Below are 26,470 nucleotides of genomic sequence, written 5' to 3' on the forward strand. Positions count from 1 at the left end.
ACAATCCACACGGTTGGGGTACGAGGATACACTGTCAACCCGGTAACTGAACCGGACATACCGGTCCATTAAGTCGCCTCTTACAACTTGCATAGTTTACTTGGGACCTATTCTAACCTGGAAACCCGACAGGGGTAAATGAATGAGGGAGTTGGGATTAATGCTGATTTAACAGTTTTTCAGTTTATCACAGCCCCTCTGTCCCGAAGGCCACATGTGACAATGGTTGCATTCATCTTGGTAAAACCTGTTAGATATGGAGCTGACAGACCTGGGCCCACTTGCACAAAGCGATCTTAGCGCTAAGACTATCGTAAGCCTATGTTAAAGTATGGGAGTTACGATCATCTTAGCGCTAAGATCGCTTTGTGCAAGTGGGCCCAGGAATCATGACAGCATGAAACAATGACCAGCAGATCCTGGTAGCTAAAGGGACATAACTTGGCATCTAGACAACTAGGCCACCTGTGCCCCCTTCAAGGTGAGAAAGGTGGCCGGCCTCCAGCTGGTGTGTTACCTCGATGACGTAGAGACAGATGTTCTTGTAGAAGGAGTAGAGGATGAGTTTACACAGGCGGCTGTAGCTCCACGATCCATGCACCAGCAACAACTTCTGCAGGAACCGGAACTGTAACACACAACAGAGAGAGTGAGTGAGTGAGTGAGTGAGTGAGTGAGTGAGTGAGTGAGTGAGTGGGTGGGTGAGTGGGTGGGTGAGTGGTTGAGTGAGTGGTTGAGTGAGTGGTTGAGTGAGTGAGTGGGTGGGTGAGTGAGTGAGTGAGTGAGTGAGTGAGTGAGTGAGTGGGTGAGTGGGTGGGTGGGTGGGTGGGTGGGTGGGTGGATGGGTTGGTGAGTGAGTGAGTGAGTGAGTGGAATAGTGGGTGAGTGAGTGAGTGGGAGAGGGGGTGAGTGGGGGACTGAGCTAGGGAGGGAGAGTGTTAATGACACCAGCAATATTAGGACAGGAGACACCTAGGAATTGCTATCAAACCCATGTCCTTGATGTGAAAGTAAATATATTTACCACAATCTCATCACAAATAGACCTTTTATTCTGATACGATATCTCTTTGCCTATGGAATGTCAGGTGAACTTTCTAAACATCTAATCAGCTTCTAAATTCTCGGTTCAAGTGAGTGAAGCATGCAAACAAGTATATTTCATTTCTGTATGTTGAAAACGAAGTCAAATGGGCTGTTCCAAATGTAAATTGTTAAGGCAGCGCCATGATATTGCTGCAGATATTTTATACACCCAGTAAAAGATTTGATTTTAATGAGACTGAAAACCCCACTCCTGGAGGCACCATTGAGATACCACATTCAACTAGGTCACATATCCTTACCAACCAATGCCCACAGACTACCATGGCAGCTAGTGAGTGAGTGAGTGAGTTTGGTAATACTCCACTTTGACTACTACATGTATTTCAGTTAACTCCTGGTGTCAGCATGATGGGAGGAAAGCCCAAGTGATGTGGTTCTTGGTAAAGCCCACACGCACGAGCCAGCTCTCATATCTCAAGCTAGACTCCCTGCCAGCCTCACACCAGTGGGACGTACCTGTGCGATGGCGTAGTCTGATGCACAGGCAGCTTGCAGCCCCTCCATCCCACTGATGCCCACCCCAACATGGGCAGCCTGAAACACAGAGACTTGTACTGTAGCTGGTCAGTCTGTAACAGACGTGTCATCTTCTCCACCAGGAACATGGGAATGAACACACATTAGAGATGCAATAAATATAAGGAAGACATCATATTTCAAAATATTCCCCTTTGCGAGTGAGTGAGTTAATATTCAATGTCACATCGGCAGTATTTCAGCAATATCGTGACGAGAAGTTATACATTAATGATACATATATTAAGACTAAAGAAAAACCTGTCAACGATGGATATTACAATAACTAGAATATCACAGATTTGTTTTAAAACTAGTTGACTATGCAGTTGTGAGTGAGTGAGTGAGTATGGTTTTACACCGCTTTTAACAATATTCCAGCAATATCACGGCAGAGAACACAGGAAAATTGGCTTCACAAAATGTACCCATGTGGGGAATCGAACCCAGGTCTTTGACGTGACGAGCCAGCGCTTTGACCACCAGGCTACCCCTAGTCCCCTCAAATGGGCTGAATGTCACCTTCAAGATCATTGCACTTACATAGTGATGTGCATGCACGTTTGTGTATATGTTGCTGTGTGACTGCTTGTACTAGTCCGGGCATATGCTGGTTTTATAGAGCTAGCCCACTGAGATCCCAAACTCTATCCAGAAGACCACAGAGGCAGTCCAAAATACACCTGATACATGACATGTATAAGAATGTATGTAACATTCCAGTGTAAGAATACATAAAGAACAACCAGACCTAGTCATGGCTGTCATCCCCTCAACTGAAGCAATCTCAGCCATGTTAAGGTATGCTTGAAGCATGGAGACAAGTCTGACTTTTGATGGTGTGCCTGCTGGTATATGTTATTACCATTTGTGAGAGTAAAGCTTGAGTGGGTTTTCCTGTTTTACCAAGCATCATATGAACTGAAGCTTAAGTGGGTTTTCCTGTTTTACCAAGCATCATATGAACGGAAGCTTGAGTGGGTTTCCCTGTCTTACCAAGCATCATATGAACGGAAGCTTGAGTGGGTTTCCCTGTCTTACCAAGCATCATATGAACGGAAGCCAAACCTGAATCATGCCGACATCGTTAGCGCCGTCCCCAATGGCGAGGGTGATGGCCTTCTGGGATGACTTCACCAACTCCACCAACTCCGCCTTCTGCAGCGGCGACACCCTGGCAAAGTATACACCATTGTTAAATTGATGCTAATACCCTTGCACAGCATACACCATCGTCACACTACTGCACAATCCACACCCTGCTGACATTGTGGACAACCAATACCCATGCTGGACTTCTCATGACAAGCATGTGTTTGAGTTAAACTAAATATTTATATCACATCGGCAATATATTCAACCATTTTTTGACCAGGATGAAATATAGTAGAGCTATTGGGGAAGTGTTTATTTTTTAGATTATGATTAAATTTTACTCACCGACAACAGATAACAGCTTTGCAAGATTTAGCAATTTCAAGAAAGTCATGCCGACAGTCACAAGTGAGTGCATATTTTAATGTCTGAAACAAAATATTGTTAATAAAGAGAATAACATATTTCACATCTCAACAAGTCATGTACATGATGATAGCATCTTGATCTATCAGTTGTGTGCCAAGCATTAGACAACTAACTGTACAATTGATAATCAATGGAAAATGATGTCAACAGACCAAGTCCGAGCTCATTCCCTTTAAGATTTTTGTCACAGACTCTAGCTGTCCTATAGCACTTTGTACAAGGACTATTCCGGCCACATATCGGTGGGGGGGCCCCATAAACTGACTTCACTCACTGTACATGTGGGGAATTGAACCCTGGTCCTGGACCTTGTCAACACTTTAACCACAAGGCCACCCTACCACCACTTAAGCTTGGTACATCTACACCAGATCTTAATAAATATCAGCAGTTCCTCAACAACATTCTGCCCTAGTCAACCTTACCTGGCCGTCTATAATGAGGGCTACATCATTCTCCTTCCCGAGAGCATCTCCGAAGTCTTGTTTCCTCTTGATGAGGATATCTCTAGTACTCTACAAGAGGCATGAGGTCAGTATTAGTAGTTAATGGCAATGTAACATTCATACCGTAATCGCCATAAGAAGTGCCCTGGGTGCTTAGAATAAAAGCATGTATTAAAACCAAACACAAGTCAAACCTGTGACGGAAGACTTGAAATCAAGATAGCTACTTAGTTCAAATGTTGACCAAACTAAAACTGTTTTGATAATAGTAATGAGTGAGTGAGTGAGTTGGGTTCAACGCCGCTTTTAACAGTATTCCGGTTATATAACGGCGTGTCAGCTTAATGTGGGAGGAAAGCCCGAAGTAATGCAGGTCTCAGATGTTTACCACTTTGGTGAAACCCACGAGCACGGGTATGGTGCTGACAAACCTAGAATTTGATAATAGTAACAAGGCATTATATACACTGCCTTCTACATGGCTTCATGATCTTTCAAACATCCGTGACAAACATGAAAATATGGACCATCACGTAAATGTTTGGGCTTTATAGTGGGTGCATATAAAGATTACTTACAGCTTGGTCTAGAAGTTGGTTAGGGGCGGTTATTGGAGTGGGGCACTTAATATGGAAAATACAGTAAATACTTAGGCAATTTTACATGAGTCAGCAATATTGTTTTAGTTTCAGTGAATATATTGGTGTCAGTATCAGGGTGCACAGGTATACAAGAGCTGCATGGTCTTGTTCACAGCGAGTACAAAACATGCAGCTCATAAAATCCCATACATCTCGCTAGTGACATGTAATGAATTAATATTGTTATGAATAATAATGTTCTGATATGAGAAGCAGGCAACATCACATCAAAATGTCTGTTATGATGTCCAAATAACCAGCCAGCTAATCAGATATCTAGAAGTTTCTAATAGAAATGATAATTGTACTAGATAGCTGAGCTGAATGCAAATTCTCACAACACAAATGACTAAAAAAATAAAATGTTGGTTGACAAAGCTTTTCTTAGATGAGTAAGTTTGGTTATGTCTGTTCATAAAGCCATGTCAGTTTACATGTCATGTCGTAGGAATGCCCAAAGTGATGCTGAAGACAAAGTAGACACAGTTTATGGATGTTTAGCGATGTTTCAGTTTAGATCCTTATACCGTTGTCAGCCTTGCTTGACAACAGTATAAGGATCTATACCCAAATGTCACCTTTACAGTCATTAAAGAAGTCGTTATCCATAAATTGTGTCCACTTTGTAATTCATCAAATGCCTATCAAACAAACTGATGCTTCAGACTTTTATCAACTGTATGATTTTAACAGAGTGAATGTTTAGACAAAGTGAACTACCCAAATCAATACTACTAGGATATTCACAATTTATGTCTCCAGGTAGACTTACATCTAGGCTATGTTCATTGATTATCATCAGCTCCAGGCTCTGCGTCAGCAGCTTACACGAGTACCCTGAAACACCGCCAAACACATGTACCACAAATACATGTATGCAACAAAACAAACACACAAAAAACAAAACAAAGACACAAAAGTAATGTAAAGCCAAAATTAGCTTGCTGAACATTACTACAGGACACTACGTGCATCACTCCCAGAGTCTTCTTAAATGTGACCCTGCTATTTGTTATTTGATCCACATATTTACATGTTACAAATTATTTTCAGTACATTAGTGCATCAAAAACCTCTGACACCCCCCAACTATCATCCCCAACCCCCCCCCGTAATATTTGACACAGTCCATTATGTATGACCTTGTTGAATGTCAATCACGTCACCTTCTATTTCAAAACAATTTTGCCTGCCTTGTATCCCCACTCGAACATAAGCTGATACAAGTTAGTTCTGCTATTCATTCAGGCATTGCTGAGTAGAACTTTACACGGCATGTTTTCAGGACCCTAATATGAATAATCCATTCATGCCTTTGGCAGGTTTGTACATACCAATATTAATGGCGGTCTCTTGCTTGTCTCCTGTCAGAACCCAGATTTTGATGTCCGCCTTACTCAGTGTGTCTATAGTCTCTGGAACACCCTACAAGCAAACAGTCAATGACAACTGTAATACACAGTGTAACCTTAACTACTACTACTACTACTACTACTACTACTACTACAAAGAAGAAGAAGAAGAAGAAGAAGAAGAAGAAGAAGAAGAAGAAAGAGGAGGAGGAGGAGATGGAGAGTGACAATGAGAAGAAGAAAAAGATGGAGGAAGAGAATAAGAATGAGGAGAAAGGAAGGATGATGAGTGGGAAGAGAAGAAGAAAAAGGATCTGAAGATGAGAAGAAAAACATGGATGAGGAGAGAAGGGAAGTGGATGAGATGAGGAGAGAAGGATAGGAGGAAGATAGGATGATGAGAGGAGAATAAGGAGAGAAGGATTGGATGATGAGAGGACAGAATGAGGACAGGAGGAGAAGGATAGGATGATGAGATGAGTAGTAGAACAGGAGGTGAAATGGGGAAGAAAAGGAAGGAGGAGGAGATGATTCACCAGATTCCATTAACAAAGTTAATGCTCACTGAGCTTACCAACAGATATCCTGAGACAAAACGTGGAAAGTAAGGAGCCACTTACATCTTGTAGTTTATCTTCAATAGCTGTTGCACCTAGAAGCTTCAGGTTCTGCAACATCAATGGTGGGACATTAGCCACTGGTCAAACTAATTACGCAATTATCTCCCCTTGGCAATCTTGACAACAAGAAGATACTGACTACAGGACACATTATTTGAACATGCATGACCATAGATTTGAATTGTTTAACAAAAAAGACATCCTCACACAGACGGCAGGAGTGATAGGTTTGATGCAGCTTTGTACAAGTTTCACCATGTCACAGCTTAATGTGGGAGGAAAGACTGAAGTGATGCAGGTCTTAGATGTTTACCACTTTGGTGACAAACCTAGAAACATAACTGAGGCGACCCAGGGGTCACCGACATCATAGGTTCCTGGTATTCTTAAGGGTGCAACTCTGTACCACGAAATACTGAGCCTTAGATGAATTACATTTGAAAGAACCATAATCAGGGTGAATTTGTGATTAAAATCAATGCACACGGGATCCTGGTAGGCCTAAGGGAGGCAACTCAGCTCAGCCTTTTGATAGAAATAGAAAGGTACTGAAGTGCTTTACCCTCTCAATAAGCTCTGCTGCCTCCTCCAGCTTCTTCTCCCGGTTCTGGATGGACGTGCTGGCCTTGTAGAAGGTGTGCTTCCACTCCTCGTAGAAGTCCTCTGAGATGTCCGCCGTCGCTATACACAGCGTCCGCAAACCTGCAACAGGCACAACAGTCACAAGTAAGTTTGGAGAAAATGTCCGCAGACTACCAATAATCACAAACAAAAACTTTAAAATAATGTCATTTTTTTCTTCAAGACATAGTGTTTTTTTCTGGGAATTACTGTATCATGAAGCTTGTGATATGTTTTACCAACAACATCATGATAATAGGATTCAATATTGCATTCATATGGGAATTAAACTTCTACCATGAGTATTGCAAGCAAATGCAATCATGACTGACCTACCCCACTGTCCCAGAATGGAAATAAATGCTGATATATGCCTAACAACTTCTAAATAGAAATACTTGCTAGTATATGTCTAACAACTACAAAACAGGAATACATGCTAGTATATCCCTAACAACTACCAAATACTAATACATGCTAGTATATCCCTAACAACTACCAAATACTAATACATGCTAGTATATCCCTAACAACTACCAAATACTAATACATGCTAGAATATACCTAACAACTACCAAATACTAATACATGCTAGTATATGCCTTACAACTACCAAATACTAATACATGCTAGTATATCCCTAACAACTACCAAATACAAATACATGCTAGTATATCCCTAACAACTATCAAATACTAATACATGCTAGTATATTCCTAACAACTACCAAATACTATTATATGCTAGTATATGCCTAACAACTACCAAATACTAATACATGCTAGTATATTCCTAACAACTACCAAATACTAATACATGCTAGTATATGCCTAACAACTACCAAATACTAATACATGCTAGTATATTCCTAACAACTACCAAGTACTAATACATGCTAGTATATTCCTAACAACTACCAAATAGTAATACATGCTAGTATATGCCTAACAACTACCTATAGTTGCGAACTCCTCCAGATGTTGCAGAGTGATGTCCCTGTACAACTGAGTCTCATCTAGTCGGTCGTAGATCACAGTGTCCTGGAACAGAGGGAGTTAGTGAGTATTGCTTCCATAGTCGGTGTTGCTGCACAGAATCATGACCGGACCACACCGACCAGAGCAACAATCCAGGCAGTCGCTCTATCATGACACTCAATCAGTTCTGGCCCAGTTCCACAAAATGATCTCAGTGCTATGACTATCCAAGGCTATGCTAGAGTAAAGACGTTACGATTGCCTTATAGTGCTAAGATCACTTTGTGGAAAGGGCTCCACAGCTGTCGTACTTGCGGCAACCATTACACATCTTTTCAGTTGAAAATTCTCACATTGGGGGGACTAAAAAATATTTTTTGGCTTGATGAAGAAACAGAAAATGTTGGTGACGAAGTGATGGCTTCTGCTGTCAGAGCTGCAATAGCACCTAGATGGCTAATGTTTGCCTTGCCTGGGACTGAGTTTATGGATCTTCTTGACACTGCACACAAATTTCACTGATAAATAAAGGTTGACATGGGAAGTTACTCTTTGACCGATCATACGGCTAAAAGATCATTACCAACCTTTTAAAAAACCAACCATCCTCAGCGTTAGAAATTGGCACTAGTCTGTAGTCTTTAACAAACTGCCTAATAGTTCAGGGATTAATAGGACTAGTTGAAATTTGTACTTTAATAGGGTTTTGCTATATGTTATCATTATAAGGACAAGTGGACTAAAAATGTTAGTTTCTACCACTGGTTCGGTGTGAAACCAAAGTATCTAAAAAATAGGAAATAAATAAACAATGCTTGACTTGTTTGCTGAAAGGGCTATAATCTATGGGACACGCCCTGCACCTACCGCCCCCTTGCAGTACAGTTGTATGAGTCCGTCAGGACGCTTCACAACCACGGACATCCTCTTCCTCTCACTGAAACACAGAAACATGCAGGTGTTCACACAAGGATTAAACAGGCATCAGCCTCCAGCTTTCATATTGTAGTCAGATACTACCTCATTTCCATGTATATGGTGAGGTGAAGTGAAATGGGATTTAACGTTGCATCCAGATTATTGAGTTTCTTTGTTGTTTAATGCCGCACTCAGCAATATTCAAGCTTTATGATACAGTCAGCAAACAGTCAAGTCTGGACCAGACCATCCAGTGAGTGACATCATTAGCAAAGCAATTGGGAAACAAGGACATGCATCAGCCAAGTCAACCAAGACACAGTATACTGACTCTGAGCTGATAAGTCCTTGCTTTATACCCTTAATGTCGAGTGCCAGGAAGGGTAAAAACAAATACCATCCTTCAATGTGTTTGGGTACAATGCTATTATGCAGTCAGGGGATTGAACCACTGGTCTTGTTTCTCCAGGCAGACACTCTATCCACTACACCATGGAGGCATTTACATGCATGCTTTCACAGAGTGGTCATTTAGGAGATAGACCAAATACATTTTGAAATCTTAGGTTGTCTCACAGTAGATTTGATACCTATTATTTTTTATTTAGAACTGAGTGCTAATTTCATACCTCATTCTAACCAATCAGAATCAAGCATTCTTCAGTGTCATGGTAGAAAAAATGATTCATAGTCTGCGACAGAATCAACTTAATTTACATCTGTTAGGGTTTCATAATACGTGACTTTACAAACGTTACTCACCTTGTAAATTCTAAAACATTGAGTATTTCATAGGTTTCCACTTTACCAAACTGAAACAGAAAGAAAAACAATCCTGAAGATGAGCCATGTCCGACGATTTGATCGATAAGTAAGATCTACATTGTAATAAAACGGGTCTTACTTCTCAAAGTGCATCATATCATGTGAGCACCATGATTAAAAGCATGAAAAGATTTGGAAAATATCTGTTGACGCTAAGTTGACGGTACACATGCTTTGACAAATCCTCCAAGCGACCGAAATCTGCACATCAGTTTACGAACCGGATGTTGTTCCGTTACACAATTTTGATCGAACTATGCATACACTCGTTAGTCCATAATTCCAGCCTAGTTCGGCAAGGCTAGAAACTGGACTTTATAGTCAGTTAACTCCCTTGCCTTGGGAAGATGACCTTAATCCCCAGACCAACCTCTCTGACATAGAGCAGTATTCTGTAAATCATCTGGACTCATATTTCAACTACAAATTCAAGAATCCCAACTTGCTACTGAGAGGATGACTTAAGCGTAAATCCCCTACAGCCAGCTCACATATTAAACAACCATATTCCTATGAGCCTAGCATACATCCCAACACGTCAACAAGGGACCAAATGTTGTCCTACGTCGCCACTACAGAGCCAGAAGACTTACCACCTCTATAGACACGGTTTGGGGCGTCCGGGTCGTGAAGACAAAGCCAAATTTTCGTGCAGCCTTTACCAAAGCAGCTTCATCTGCAAGCATAGCAATTAATGTTGAGTTCCAGCATCTACCTCAAGCACTGTCTTACCAGTCATTATATCCAGATCTCTAAAGTGAAGCCCTATTTTTTCAAAAGCCTCAGGTCAATAACATACACGTAAGCATTCCATCCGAGTTCTGCTCACATTTTAACTGTTCTCTGGCAGGTCTATACCCATGGTCAAAACTTAAGGGGGCAGGTTTTCACATGTAAAATATTAACAGTTTAACCAAAAAATTAGTTTCGGCATTAATAGATCTAACTAGTAAATATGTTCTCCGGTAAAATGTCTGGTAAAACTGGTTCCAGTGGAACAAAATTACTGAGATAAAGTTGTTCAGGAGGTATGAACGCTAACACATGCACCCGCCATTTATTTAAAACAATCTAAGCATTAATAATTGTGAATTTTATAGGTGATCTTTAACCCATTTTGTGAAATTAAACATTACAGTATTACTCAATGTAAATTACCAAATCACCAATTCAATTTCCAAAACAGCTGTATCAGTGCTTGAAATATTCTCTCATTTCTTCACAATCTAAACCCATAATGAAAGGAAGCTTCTGTGTGCCCATGTTCGTCTAAAGGCCCAATCACATGTAGCCCCATGTCGCAGGTCATCGACTGTCACCACCCACCTGGAGAGGAAGCCTGGTAGGAGATCTCATTCAGGTCCAGCATGCGTTCCGGCACCACAGTATGACACACTGCCAGGAGTGTCAGGAAGTCCTGAATTGTTGATGATGTCACCTGCAGGGGAGATAACCCATGCAACTAAGTCAACAGGTTTAGAGTGAGTGAGTGAATATTGTTTTACGCCGCTTTTAGCAATATTTCAATATTTTTGGGAATCGAACCTGGGTCTTCGGCGTCGCGAGCTAAAGCCTTAACCACTAGGCTACCTGACCGCCCCCAACAGTTTTAGAATTTTTTTGTTTTCGAGACTAGTCCAGAGGACTAATGTAAGCCTTACTTCAGTCATCCTGAAGTTTGTAGCTTGTCCGGCTTGAACAAGACAAAAATGTTCACTATGTTTACATAGTCAGTTTGTAGCAGGACTGAAGCACTGATGAGAATGGGTTCAGAGTTATTGCCCTTCAATGATACAAGTGAACTACCATCACTAAAATTGTTTACCTCAGTGCAATTTAGTAGTCTTGTGCTGGTGGACAAGCGTGAATTTAAGAATTTCAAAAGCTGCGACACTGGTTTGCAATGTGAGTCATTACAACACTCTGTCACTGATGACAAATAAAACCTCTATTCATTATCATCTGATGGTCGCCTCATCTTGTGGCATGGTGGCTTGACAGTCCATTTTAAAGTGAGTGAGTGTGTATGGTTTTACGCCGCTTTTAGCAATATTCCAGCAATATCACGGCGGGGGACACCAGGATGGGCTTCACACATTGTACCCATGTCGGGAATCAAACCCGGGTCTTCGGTGTGATGAGCGAACGCTTTAACCACTAGGCTACCCGACCGCCCCCCATTTTAAAGTATTAAATCTGCGATATAGTTGATCACTTTACTGAGCCCCCTAAGCAGTGGTATGATGTGGAAAAAAAACTATCACAACTCCCAAGGAGCCCATAATACATAGGCAAGTATGGATTTTCTGTCCTCCTTTTGATATACTATATATATATACTATATGTATATTAAAAGTCAATTTAACAAAATAAATCTTAAATTTTTTTCATTTCAGAGACTATACAGTGAATCTCTTCTGAGTATCTTCCGAGATTAAATATATCAAGGCGAGTTGATAAAAGGATTTATCATTTAACTTAAGCATTTATCCATGACATAAGCTTATGACATAAAAACATGTATGTCATACCCCAATGACATAAGTATGCAAATTAGATATGCAAATTAGATAACCGGAAGAGCGAGCAGTTTGATTTGAAACTATATATTATAAGTGAAGTTACACCAGAGATATAATCAGATCACACAGAATCGTTGTTGTTACCGTTATTAAAGTTTCAATTATTCTGCAAAAGTCTGTACAAGTATTTTGTTTAAAATAATCCGAGGAACTTTTTTTCTCAGCGAATTGTTTATTTTGGTTTACATGGCTATGGGAAACATGTATCACTACGCACGAAAGGCTCGGCAAATACCGATTAACTAAGACTTGGTTGATATTTCCAATATTAAAAAACACTCGTGATGAATCCTCTATAAATATGCTTGATGACAATATTTGTACTTTTGTCTTTGGTCGTGATATATCTTTGAGCTTGGAACAAGTCATTCTTCCAACCTTTTCAGTTTGTAAACAGCAGTTTCCAGTGTCATGTAGTACAGCCAACCAGCTACAGTCGAGATTAGAGATTGTGATGAAGTAACCATCATGTCACAATGGTCTGCAATGCATTGTGATGCACTTTAATGTTTACGAAATGTCCTGCTGAAGCCAGTTTTGGATGATAAATGTTGGTGATGTACTTACATGGTTGGACTTGAGATTCTCCATGAGAGATTCATCGTCAAACTTGTGGATGCTTTCATCATTATTCCTGCAGGACAAACAGACAGACATTCAAATGCTGAGGCAAGTCAAGGGATACTCAGAGGATGATTTTCATCAGGAAAAATGCATTATTACATTATATCATTGTACAACGACTGTGTTGGTACTAGGCCATCTATATCAGGGCAGTCTGTAAGTAATCAAGTACCAGCGACAATGCTTGCAATGATGCAGTCAGACACATCACACATCGTCCTGCCGACCTTGAAGACACACAGACAGATCACACATTGTGTCCACTCATCGTCATGCCGACCTCGATGACACACAGACACATCACACATTATGTCCACTCATAGCCATGCCGACCTCGATGACACACAGACAGATCATACATTGTGTCAACTCATTGTCATGCCGACCTCGATGACACACAGACACATCACACATTGTGTCCACTCATCGTCATGCCGACCTTGAAGACACACAGACACATCACACATTGTGTCCACTCATCGTCATGCCGACCTCGATGACACACAGACACATCACACATTATGTCCACTCATAGCCATGCCGACCTCGATGACACACAGACACATCATACATTGTGTCCACTCATTGTCATGCCGACCTCGATGACACACTGACACATCACACATTGTGTCCACTCATCGTCATGCCGACCTTGATGACACACAGACAGATAACACATTGTGTCCACTCATCGTCATGCCAACCTTGATGACACACAGACAGATTACACATTGTCTCCACTCATCGTCATGCCGACCTCGATGACAAGCATTGGGTACTGGTGACTATGATGCTTCCCTAATCACAAGCAGCCTGAAGTTCTCCCTCCAAGAGGTATTCCACGTCCTCCCACTGGATCCACTCACCCGTAAGCTATGCCAGCTATGCTACACTTCCGGAATTCCATGACATTCTTAGTGAGTGTGCCGGTCTTGTCTGAGAAGATGTACTTCACCTGCAGCAGAGAAACTTGTATAACACAATGCAGACTCCACAAACATATTCCATACTACTCAACATTTGCTAATGATGAGTATTATATTAAACATATTACGTACTTGTGTTATTCACACCTGTCACCTCAACCAAATTAAATTTGCAGTAAAGGACATTTTTAAGATGTATAGTGAGGAAAAGAAATATTTTGACATCTGTCTTTGACAAGCAACATACCGAAAGTAACCCGAGATATTTTTGCAACGTTGTGTTTGTTGTTAAAACTACACTTTTACAGCTCTATTACACCAGCCGTAAAAAAACAGACAAACCATTGGTTGATATTATGAGCATTTGAGCCATCAGGGCTTATTCTTGCCAAGAACCTTAGGAAGTTTTCTATCAATTGTTTTGAAATTGTCAACGACCACTACTAAAGGCAGGGTCATGCCTTAGTGTATGAATACAGCACTCCACAGACACATATATATTTCCTCACCTGCCCAAGCTCCTCGTTCAGGTTGGAGGTCCGGGCCATGGCGGGGGTGTCCGTCTCAGCGTAGTACATATCCCGGTCCTGGAATACATCCAGAACAACATAGTACATCACGGAGAAATTGTAGTCTGAAACATGCCTCCCTGTAACAACATGAACCTACCCAGTGAAAGAAGATGACCTACCCCACCTCCCTGTACTGGTTTGGACCTACCCAGTGGATGAAGATGACCTGCCCCCACCTCCCTGTAATGGTGTGGACCTACCCAGTTGATGAATATGGCCTACCCCACCTCCCTGTAATGATGTGGACCTACCCAGTTGATGAAGAGCACCTACCCCACCTCCCTGTACTGGTGTGGACCTACCCAGTTGATGAAGAGCACCTACCCCACCTCCCTGTAATGATGTGGACCTACCCAGTTGATGAAGATGGCCTACCTCACCTCCCTGTAATGATGTGGACCTACCCAGTTGATGAAGATGACCTACCCCACCTCCCTGTAATGATGTGGACCTACCCAGTTGATGAAGATGGCCTGGATGAACTTGACGACCTCCAGGGTGACCTGCAGACTGATGGGGATCAAGTTGTTGTACAGGATGATAAATGTCAGCAGGTTGTAGCCGAAGTTGGTGGGCGGCATTTCTGGAATAGAACAGTGTCAGAGAGGTGTGAGTTCAGAGGAGTGCTGGATTATAGACAAGATTCTCATCATTCAAAGCTAAATGCACAAACTCCACTTTAGGCGAGGAGCATGCGGAAACCTTGTCTAGGTGATAAGGGTGGTGCATTCTTAAACTTAACTTTCATCAAATTAAATCAATGTTAGAAAATAACCTAGTACTCATTATCATGATGCATATAAGACTTCTAACCATGGTAGGCCAGGTACCAGTCTCAGTACTAACTCACCACGGTAGACCGGGTACCAGTCTCTGTACTAACTCACCATGGTAGGCCAGGTACCTGTCTTGGTACTAACTCACCATGGTAGGCCAGGTGCCAGTTTCTGTACTAACTCACCATGGTAAGCCAGGTACCAGTCTCTGTACTAACTCACCATGGTAGGCCAGGTACCAGTGTGTACTAACTCACCATGGTAGGCCAGGTACCAGTCTCTGTACTAACTCACCATGGTAGGCCAGGTACCAGTCTCTGTACTAACTCACCATGGTAGGCCAGGTACCTGTCCCTGTACTAACTCACCATGGTAGGCCAGGTACCAGTCTCAGTACTAACTCACCATAGTAGGCCAGGTACCTGTCTCTGTACTAACTCACCATGGTAGGCCAGGTACCTGTCTCTGTACTAACTCACCATGGTAGGCCAGGTACCAGTCTTGGTACTAACTCACCATGGTAGGCCAGGTACCAGTTTCTGTACTAACTCACCATGGTAAGCCAGGTACCAGTCTCTGTACTAACTCACCATGGTAGGCCAGGTACCAGTCTCAGTACTAACTCACCATGGTAGGCCAGGTGCCAGTCTCTACTAACTCACCATGGTAGGCCAGGTACCAGTCTTGGTACTAACTCACCATGGTAGGCCAGGTACCAGTCTTGGTACTAACTCACCATGGTAGGCCAGGTACCAGTCTCTGTACTAACTCACCATGGTAGGACAGGTACCAGTCTCTACTAACTCACCATGGTAGGCCAGGTACCAGTCTTGGTACTAACTCACCATGGAAGGACAGGTACCAGTCTTGGTACTAACTCACCATGGTAGGACAGGTACCAGTCTCTACTAACTCACCATGGTAGGCCAGGTACCAGTCTGTGTCTCGATGTTTGTTGGACCACACTGTGTTGGCAACTGTGCTGATCAGGGATAACACCACCAGAATCACAAACAGCAACAAGATCTGAAACAAGAAACATTTGGATGCTTGGTCTGTGATTATTTCATCACCATCTGAAACAAGAAACATCTTGATCCACATTGGTGCAATATAAAAATTAGATTTTAATAAACAAAACCTGCTAGTTAAAAATTTATGAAACAATGTCCTATAGACAAGGCTGGGATGGACTCTAGTAGGGCTGGGATGGGTAACTAGGGTAGGGTACTAAGTAGGACCCTGGTACCCATTAGACTACATGGTTAGTCACGTGATCTATTGTTTCATGACCAAAATTCACTATAACTACATGGACACACAATGGTTCGCATTTCTTTTTGACTATGCACATATTCCTTCTGACTTACATGTGTTTGAAAAAAGATAAAACTTCAGTCAACTTCATTGTATGCATGACCAGATCGTTTTACATGTGTATCTAAATACATTTTGCTCAAGCTACTGTCAAACTATTCCCAATCGGACATTTTGTACCTATCTTTTGAAACCATCAGCGGGTACCCAGGTAGGGTCGGGAAATAGGGGTGTGGGTAGCAGGGTAGTAAGTCTGGACTTGTCCCAGCCCTAGTCTCTAGATCAGGGAACACAGACCCCTATCAGATAAATCTAAGCAGGAAGTGATCCTCCTGGAGCTCCCGTGTCCTGACAATCCTCCAACTTACCTGTGTGTTAGTGAGTTTCTCCACATTGGACCTCTTGAGTGGTGCTGATGTTGAGTTGAGCATCAGTTTAGTCTGGGGACCTGTGTATACCACTACACCTGAAACCAGGAACAGGGGGGTGGTTACCGTGACAGTCTTCCATAGCAGAACACATGGACCAACGGGAAGAACAGGCTATATGCACTAGCCTGTACACGGCTCTTTTCAGTAGATATTAGTGTTATTATATGAACTATTATTTGCTGAGTTTACTTGACTGGAGAGAATCTTACAAGACTCAGGCTCTTTTTAATATTTTTTTTTATTTCTTTGTTTGCACGCAGCAATATTCAAGCTATAAATATGACGGTGGTCTGTAAATAATCGAGTCTGGACCAGACAATCCAGTGATTGACATCATAAGCATAAATCCACATAGTTGGGATAGGACGACATGCATCAACCAAGTCAGCGAGTCTGACCACCCGATCCCGTTTGTCGCCTCTTATGACAAGCATAGTAGCTTTTTACGGCAAGCATGGGTTGCTGAAGACCTATTCTACCCCGGATCTTCACGGGTACATCTCGCTAGTGACATGGAATGAATTAATATTGTTATGAATAATAATGTTCTGATATGAGAAGCAGGCGACAACACATCAAAATGTCAGACAGGTCAGACTTGGCTAAAGTCACAGGCAGTTGTGAGTGTGTTAGACCACCCATTCCCTCTATGGTAATTCCGACCCAGGAGTTGAGTGTGAGGCACTGATCTACCCATCCATCACTTACCAAAGATCCAGTTTGTGTTTTTGAGTATTGCTCCTCTCAGCAGCAGCTGGTCCGGCCCCACAGGGATGGCCCTGCAGAGAGAAACAGGAACATGCAGTCTGTACCATATGTCCTTGAGTATAGTGCACACTTGTACACACAAGTTACACACAAAATACTGAATCCCCTAGAGGGGGGTGCGCACTTAACTGAAACAAATAAGACATGCCACTACATCGTCATTGATCATGTCGGACATGCTGGTCTAATGCACAATAGGTCCATTTTTTTAAGAACTTTCTCCTTTGAGAAATATCTTAACTTTTTTTCAGAACAAACAATGGGTGTATTTCCATGACATGTATGATAGGTACGGTGACCTTTCATGATAAAAGGATCCATTTTTCTGATTTTCTATATGAAACCAGATATCACACATCATGTTTGATAATCCCAGTTAATGCCTGCCATTGTTCATGGGATTATCAAGAAGGGGTATAGGCTGTGAATCTTACATAGAATTTCGTGGTCTGATGTTCCCGACGAAGTCATACAGGTGTCGGTTGGGAGGCTCACACTCCACGTTTCCCTGGAAGTCCTGAAGATCCTCCCCAGTCAGCAACTTGGCTGTTTTCGGTACACCCTGGAATACACATACATCAGGCACTGATCAACTGCATCCGTTTCACAGACTGAGATAGAGGGAGGGAGGGAAGTGAGAGAGAGTGGGAGATGAGAGAGGGAGGGAGAGAGGGAGGGAGAGAGGGAGAGAGAGGGAGAGAGGGAGGGAGGGAGATGAGAGAGGGAGGGAAGTGAGAGAGTGGGAGATGAGAGGGAGGGAAGGAAGAAGGGAGGGAGGGAGGGAGGGAAGTGAGAGAGAGGGAGGGAGGGAAGGAGAGGGAGAGGGAGGGAGGGAGGGAGAGGGAGGGCGGGAGAGGGAAGGAGGGAGGGAAGGAAAGAGGGAAGGAGGGAGGGTGAGAGAGAGGGAGGGAGGGTGGGTGAGAGAGAGTGGGAGATGAGAGGGAGGGAGAGAGGGAGGGAGAGAGGGAGGGAGGGTGAGAGAGAGGGAGATGAGAGGGGGAGGGAAGGAAGAAGGGAGGGAGGGAGGGAAGTGAGAGAGGGAGTGAGGGAGGGAGGGGAGAGAGGGAGAGGGAAGGAGGGAGGGAAGGAGAGAGGGAAGGAGGGAGGGTGAGAGAGGGAGGGAGGGTGGGAGAGAGGGAGAGGGAGGGAGAGGGAAGGAGAGAGGGACAGGGAGGGAGAGGGAGGGTGGGAGAGGGAAGGAGGGAGGGAAGTGAGAGAGTGGGAGGGAAGGAGGGAGGGAAGGAGAGAGGGAAGGAGGGCGAGTGAGCGAGAGAGAGGGATAGGGAAGGAGAGAGAGAGGGAGGGAAGGAGGGAGAGGGAGGGAAGGAGAGAGGGAGAGAGAGGGAGGGAAGTGAGAGAGGGAGGAAAGGAGGGAGAGAGAGGGAGGGAAGGAGGGAGAGAAAGGGAGGGAAGGAGGGAGGGACAGAGGGATGGCGGGAAGGAGAGGGGGGAGGGAAAGGGAGTAAGGGAGGGAGAGGGAGTTAGGGAGGGAGGGAGGTCTTGGAGTTTTTATAGAGACACTGTTTCAAGAATGCTTCTTCTTTCAGAAAAGAGGAGCTGACCTAGTGACTGGACACACATTGCACACTTCCAATGTTGTCCTACGCACCTGTCTCAGCTTCAAGTTGGTCTCTCCATCAAGGTTGGAGGTCTCGATGTAACACATGGCTTGTGGCTCACTGAAAAACAAACATTAAGTCAGTAAAGATATGTCACTTGGCAGTTCACAGTAAATCAAGGGGCGGTGAGGTAGCCAAGAAGTTAAAGCGTTTGACACGGGTTTGATTCCCCACAAGGGTACAATGTGTGAAGCCTATTTCTGGTGTCCCCCGCCGTGATATTGCAGGAGTATTGCTACAAGCGGTATAGAACAATAGTCACTCACAATAAATCACAGATTTCCTGACCTATTAAATGATCACTGACATAACTCTCAACTGAAACTGAAAAATGTAGTTTGAGATACATCGAAGTGAGACATGCCCTGGCCTGACTACATTCCTTCTCAGATTCAAGGAATTAGTTGTCTTGTTTATATATTGAAACAAAAAACAATTTTTATTATTTTATCAGTCAAGTAGGATTCAGAAAAGGGATAACATAATGATCAAGAGAAATAGTGTCTTTTACTCCTTATGTTCCACCAGACTTTCCATGTTGAGCTGGCATTGTTATGCACAGTTATCTCCCTTGGCTTGAACTGGATTCCAAAGGATTTTTTTCAGGAATTTCATGGGAATATTTCTAAAAAATTCTGCAAATTTGCATGGTAATGGCATGAAAATAAATATTATTACAAACCGGACTATCCTTGAAATAACAAAAGAATTTACATCATATATTTTTTAATGAATGCTGTTGAAAAGATATCTTTAAAAAAATGAAAAAATAAATAAATACAAAATAATCATCATCATCATCATCATCATCATCATCACATACTGAATGTCAACATTTTAATAAGAATATTACATTTGTGAACAAGCCCATTTTCATTGACAAATAACCCTTTCCCAGTCGAACAGAATCCGAATTATTTGTTAAACTTAATTAAACACAGTGAGAAATGTTCCCATGGCTATCTGCTGACAAAACACTATGCTGAGATCAATATTCTTACACTTCTGTCTATCAGCAATCTCCCAACATCAAAAAGCCTCTTCATGAATGTTTAAAGCTTTGTCATTAAGTGATGACTTAGCTGCGTGAGCTTATTGATCAGAAGGCTTACAAGCTGATACAAGTATAATGAAATTAACATAAACATTTTGCATGTTTTTGTGTCAAAGAATCATTTGTGATCAAAACATAACTTTTGGTAAGACACACGTGAGCATCGAACCTCAGGCCTTTGGCGCTCCGTATCCACTACGCTACGGAGGTGGTCCGATGGTAAATCAAGAAAGCCCCTGTTAGAATGTCATTATCAAAGCAAGTGTAATCTTGTCACACTATCACAAGGGTTTGTTGCTCATCGAGAGCATTCTAAATAATACATCCATATTGACATGCTTGGAGCTGATAGTGGAGTCTACGTAAGAATTGACTTTCATTTTGTGTCAGTTCACTGATGACACGGAGACAACTGACCTTGATGACAGAAGAATAAGGTCGGCAGGAAAGAAGCCTCCATTGATGACCTTGATTATATCTCCTACCACCACCTCTGTCCATTTTACTGTCATCCAGGAAGTGTTGCGGAAAACTGAAACATACAAATTTATATATCAGCATAATATCAATGTACGATGTGGAAACAGATTAAACATCAATGACCGAGTGAGTGAGTGAGTGAGTGAGTGAGTGAGTGAGTGAGTGAGCAAGCGAGTAATTGAACCCAGGTCGTGAGTGTGATGAGCGAACACTTTAGCCACTAGGCTACCCCGCCGTCCCAATGAACAAACGAACGGGGAAACATACACATTAGTATGTTCTCATAACATTTATGTACAATTCAGAAACAGATTTAGACAATCGTGATGCATCGATAGTTTCACCAGTCATTACACATCTATTCAAAACACACAATGCTACAATATACAGGGGAATCTGTCTAAACAGAGGACTCACACAGCAATATACCCCCAGGAGAATCTGTCTAAACAGAGGACACACGCAGCAGTATACAGGGGAATCTGTCTAAACAGAGGACTCACACAGCAATATACACCCAGGGGAATCTGTCTAAACAGAGGACTCACACAGCAATATACACCCAGGGGAATCTGTTTAAACAGAGGACACACGCAGCAGTATACAGGGGAATCTGTCTAAACAGAGGACTCACACAGCAATATACACCCAGGGGAATCTGTCTAAGCAGAGGACACACGCAGCAGTATACAGGGGAATCTGTCTAAACAGAGGACTCACACAGCAATATACAGGGGAATCTGTCTAAACAGAGGACTCACACAGCAATATACAGGGGAATCTGTCTAAACAGAAGACTCACACAGCAATATACAGGGGAATCTGTCTAAACAGAGGACTCACACAGCAATATACAGGGGAATCTGTCTAAACAGAGGACACACGCAGCAATATACACCCAGGGGAATCTGTTTAAACAGAGGACACACGCAGCAGTATACAGGGGAATCTGTCTAAACAGAGGACACACGCAGCAATATACACCCAGGGAAATCTGTCTAAACAGAGGACACACACAGCAATATACAGGGGAATCTGTCTAAACAGAGGAATCACGCAGCAATATACAGGGGAATTTGTCTAAACAGAGGACACACACAGCAATATACAGGGGAATCTGTCTAAACAGAGGACACACGCAGCAGTATACAGGGGAATCTGTCTAAACAGAGGACTCACACAGCAATATACACCCAGGGGAATCTGTCTAAGCAGAGGACACACACAGCAGTATACAGGGGAATCTGTCTAAACAGAGGACTCACACAGCAATATACAGGGGAATCTGTCTAAACAGAGGACTCACACAGCAATATACAGGGGAATCTGTCTAAACAGAAGACTCACACAGCAATATACAGGGGAATCTGTCTAAACAGAGGACTCACACAGCAATATACAGGGGAATCTGTCTAAACAGAGGACACACGCAGCAATATACACCCAGGGGAATCTGTTTAAACAGAGGACACACGCAGCAGTATACAGGGGAATCTGTCTAAACAGAGGACACACGCAGCAATATACACCCAGGGGAATCTGTCTAAACAGAGGACACACACAGCAATATACAGGGGAATCTGTCTAAACAGAGGAATCACGCAGCAATATACAGGGGAATTTGTCTAAACAGAGGACACACACAGCAATATACAGGGGAATCTGTCTAAACAGAGGACACACACAGCAATATACAGGGGAATCTGTCTAAACAGAGGGCACACGCAGCAGTATACAGGGGAATCTGTCTAAACAGAGGACACACGCAGCAATATACACCCAGGGGAATCTGTCTAAACAGAGGACACACGCAGCAATATACAGGGGAATCTGTCTAAACAGAGGACTCACACAGCAATATACAGGGGAATCTGTCTAAACAGAGGACTCATGCAGCAGTATACAGGGGAATCTGTCTAAACAGAGGACACATGCAGCAATATACACCCAGGGGAATCTGTCTAAACAGAGGACTCACGCAGCAGTATACAGGGGAATCTGTCTAAACAGAGGACTCACACAGCAATATACAGGGGAATCTGTCTAAACAGAGGACTCACACAGCAATATACAGGGGAATCTGTCTAAACAGAAGACTCACACAGCAATATACAGGGGAATCTGTCTAAACAGAGGACTCACACAGCAATATACACGCAGGGGAATCTGTCTAAACAGAGGACTCACACAGCAATATACAGGGGAATCTGTCTAAACAGAGGACTCACACAGCAATATACAGGGGAATCTGTCTAAACAGAGGACTCACGCAGCAATATACAGGGGAATCTGTCTAAACAAAAGACTCACACAGCAATATACAGGGGAATCTGTCTAAACAGAGGACTCACACAGCAATATACACCCAGGGGAATCTGTCTAAACAGAGGACTCACACAGCAATATACAGGGGAATCTGTCTAACAACAGAAACTGGGACAGAAACTCTAACCATTTAGACAGTGGTCCACATACGTACACTTAATTAATGATAAAGTAATAAATTAAGTCTGGTATTGACAGAGATCCGTATTAGTCACAGTTTTGACTGATCCACTCCACTGTCACACACGGCCTCAGGTTACTGATGACAACCTTGAATCAGCAGTATAGTATGTTAGTGGCTGGAATGTTTTCCCCCAATATTAAAGACTATAAATTGTGCTACGTCAACAGTTCTGTAACATCAAACCTGACGGATTTGAACAAATGAGCATACCGTATTCGACGTAATAAGCGCCCAGGGCACTCTCAAAATTAGAAATAGGGGGCTCTTATTAGAATATTATTTTGGTGAAAAAAAACAGAGTTGAAAGATAAATTCCGTAGTTTATGCTGACAGCCTGAAATTTTTATATACGACAGACATATTTTTCCAGAATTTATTTGCCCATAATTGAGGGTGCATATTACACATGAGTGCGTATTATTCGCGAATAAATAAGTCTTGTGTACATTGATCAATCGGAAGGGGTGCTAATTGGGATTGTTCACTAGCCAATGTATTAGCAAATATCGCCGTGGGCGCTTATTACGTCGAATACGGTAGTTCCAAAAACCGATCCTAGCATTATTGCAACTGTATGTTTATGTCACAGGGGGACTGTCTCTGTGGCCTTGTGGGTAGAGTGTCTGTCTGGAAAGGAAGGATGGTGCTTCGATCCCTGGGTGTGTTATACAAAAAGATTTTAAAAGATGGTACTTGCTTTTACCCTGTCTGGCTCGGAGTCAGTATACTGTGTCTGAGTGGGGTATTCATGTTAAATTGCAGCATGGTGTCTCAGTAGGCTAGCACTAAATAGTGGCATTAGTCAGGACTAGTACAAGTAGCCAAAGACATTTCAGGCACATCGCTATATATGTCGATAATTTTGAACACAACGTTAAACACCATCTTACCTCACCTCACCTATTATATCATAGGGAGAATGTGCTCCAAGGTGTGCTATTAGCAATTAGTGCCAGAAATTGCGTTATTGTCTCTGTGTAATTAGTGCAATGGTTAGATAAATACACATCATGGTTATTTCAATTAGCACAATGACTCCATTCAAACTTGATACAACTGCCAATTTATCTTGTCTCTAGTCCTCCCTTGTTTGTTTGTTTGATTGTTATAAAACCCCACTCAGCAACACTCCAGCTTAATGACAGAGGCCAGACAAGAGTGATCAATAGTGGGAGCAACGATCCACGCCATCGGGCAATGAGGACACGCAATCAACCAACCCAACGAGCCTGACCACCCGATCCATTTGGTCACCTCTGACGACCAGCATAGATTGCTGGGAATCAATTCTAACCCGGATCCCCACAGGGGTTGGACAGAGGGAGGACTATGATTGCTTTGAAGATCACAGCCCTGAACTATTGTGAAGCTGACCATACGCCATCTCCTGGACGAAGTCAACAACACGCCTTGATGTATCCTGACAAGACACCCACATCCTAGAACGGCAAAGGATGCATCAGGAAAGACCAATCAATTTCAACAGAATGAGAAGTGTCAATCAGCCAAATGTTTGGATTAGTAAAGAGTTTGTCAGCTTGTGGGGGCTGATAATTGACTCTCAGTCTTCCTCACGCAGAGGAGTTCTCGGCAAATCAACCCCATTTTGCTCAAGGGTACTCCAATCAAAGGCCACTTTCTCTGTCGAAAATGTTTGTAACTACACTGCATATTCAAACACATGATTTGTAATCGAAAAGTGTTTGGGCAGTTTGCGACAGTAATGAAAGTAAATGTCCAGCTGCTTGTGAAGACGAAATTAGGAGCCTGAAGGTTGAACACATTGATTGATTGTGATGGACAGTTCCATGCCTAAATCACATCCTAGTCGTACGCCAACCTCACCAAGCATCCACAAAGATTTATCCCCCATCTGGACACAAAGAATATCCCTATCAAATGTTGTGTAGTGTAAATGCTTACATGTATTTCCGAATGACCTTTGACCAGTCTTTATTCAAAGCAAAGGCAATATTTTGCATCAATACTTTGCCATATTTGTTTTAAAGGCCTCTCCTCAATGCTTCTTGGTAAAGTTGGTTAAACCAGCGTTTATTCTAAGATTTACGATAGTTCAAAGTAAGGCAGTGTTCTCTTCCTGAACATGAAGCTCTGAAGACACATAGCCATGAAATTGCCTTTTGCAATTCTGGATTTTTTTAAGTCTTAATTTCTTTACGGTTACAAGGCAGCAAGCCAGACTCATGTGGAAACGAAGGTTGGGAGCATTTCAGGAGCATAAGTTTGTTTTGTTTGTTTGTTTGTTGTTTAACGCCGCACGCAGCAATATTCCAGCTGTCTGACGGTGGTCTGTAAATAATCGAGTCTGGACCAGACAATCCAGTGATTGACACCATGAGCATTGATCCACCCGATCGGGATACAATGAAACGCATCAACCAAGTCAGCGAGCCTGACCACCCGATCCCGTAAGTTGCCTCTTACAACAAGCACAGTCGCCTTTTACGGCAACCATGGGTTGCTGAAGACCTATTCTGACCCAGATCTTCACGGGACCGGGTGCATAAGCACCCAACTGTTTAATATTCATTGTGAAACTTTGCATACACATCACACAAGATGCGACAGGTGTGCTTTGCATCAGAGGACTTTAACACTGAGACATTTGTTCAAATGAGTAGCGTTCATTAACACTGATGCACACATTCATATGAAAGTAGTGTTCATTTCTGGAGCTATCCTCATAGGCTGGTGTCTTTTGCTTTTCAGATTATTAATTTTTTATGTTTAATCCATGGCAAAAACGTGTACTTCTAAGAACTGACTTCAATTCTTTTGTATTTATGGGGGTATAAATGTTTGAACTAGTGTGCATACTGTGTGAAAACTTAAATTTTGAATAAATGTCAGAAAGTGCTGAAAAGGTTCCTTATGCAATTCATGAGATTTTGTGTTTAAAGAAAAACATTCAACTTTGTTCCATTGTAGGTAAGGCACTGCTGAACTGGTGCCTTTTGCAAGTCTGGAATCTAAACTTTAAGTTCTTGCGTTGCCCTGGGAGAAGCTTATATTGAGGGTAGCATTGTTTCCAATGTCAAACTTATAAACCTTTTAATATATCTCTAAGAAATGTAAGATCAATTAGCTTAAACCATGACATTTTGAGAACTGGAACACATATAAACATGAGTTTTGTTTCAAGAGTATAGCTCTCAAAAACATTCTGAACTGCTCGAAGAGGATTTGCACATATATCTATCATTGTTCCTTTTGATTACACACAACTGGTAAGGTGGCTATTACT

At 42.5% G+C, this 26,470-nt stretch overlaps 1 protein-coding gene across 4 annotated transcripts in view; it reads right to left on the bottom strand.

Annotated features, from left to right (window-relative positions):
* The window catches only part of LOC124133707 (phospholipid-transporting ATPase IA-like), a 123,039-nt gene that overhangs the window by 26,944 nt on the left and 69,625 nt on the right, over window positions 1–26,470 (bottom strand). For all 4 annotated transcript variants that reach the window (XM_048388276.1, XM_048388278.1, XM_048388277.1 and 1 more), the window contains exons 6-29: window positions 20,634–20,748; window positions 19,153–19,222; window positions 17,978–18,105; window positions 17,484–17,554; window positions 16,713–16,810; window positions 15,945–16,053; window positions 14,707–14,834; window positions 14,189–14,266; window positions 13,620–13,708; window positions 12,697–12,763; window positions 10,874–10,985; window positions 10,141–10,223; window positions 9,485–9,534; window positions 8,672–8,741; window positions 7,783–7,867; window positions 6,769–6,908; window positions 6,207–6,254; window positions 5,569–5,659; window positions 5,007–5,071; window positions 3,573–3,662; window positions 3,064–3,146; window positions 2,692–2,797; window positions 1,564–1,641; window positions 518–628 (exon numbers count right to left, since the gene is read on the bottom strand). In XM_048388276.1, coding sequence (XP_048244233.1) covers window positions 518–628; window positions 1,564–1,641; window positions 2,692–2,797; window positions 3,064–3,146; window positions 3,573–3,662; window positions 5,007–5,071; window positions 5,569–5,659; window positions 6,207–6,254; window positions 6,769–6,908; window positions 7,783–7,867; window positions 8,672–8,741; window positions 9,485–9,534; window positions 10,141–10,223; window positions 10,874–10,985; window positions 12,697–12,763; window positions 13,620–13,708; window positions 14,189–14,266; window positions 14,707–14,834; window positions 15,945–16,053; window positions 16,713–16,810; window positions 17,484–17,554; window positions 17,978–18,105; window positions 19,153–19,222; window positions 20,634–20,748 — 2,165 coding nt within the window. The remainder of the gene's footprint in view (window positions 1–517; window positions 629–1,563; window positions 1,642–2,691; window positions 2,798–3,063; window positions 3,147–3,572; window positions 3,663–5,006; window positions 5,072–5,568; window positions 5,660–6,206; window positions 6,255–6,768; window positions 6,909–7,782; window positions 7,868–8,671; window positions 8,742–9,484; window positions 9,535–10,140; window positions 10,224–10,873; window positions 10,986–12,696; window positions 12,764–13,619; window positions 13,709–14,188; window positions 14,267–14,706; window positions 14,835–15,944; window positions 16,054–16,712; window positions 16,811–17,483; window positions 17,555–17,977; window positions 18,106–19,152; window positions 19,223–20,633; window positions 20,749–26,470) is intronic.

The sequence above is a fragment of the Haliotis rufescens genome, unplaced genomic scaffold, assembly GCF_023055435.1.
Source record: "Haliotis rufescens isolate VD_foot unplaced genomic scaffold, xgHalRufe1.0.p SCAF_7, whole genome shotgun sequence".
Lineage (NCBI taxonomy): Eukaryota > Metazoa > Mollusca > Gastropoda > Lepetellida > Haliotidae > Haliotis > Haliotis rufescens.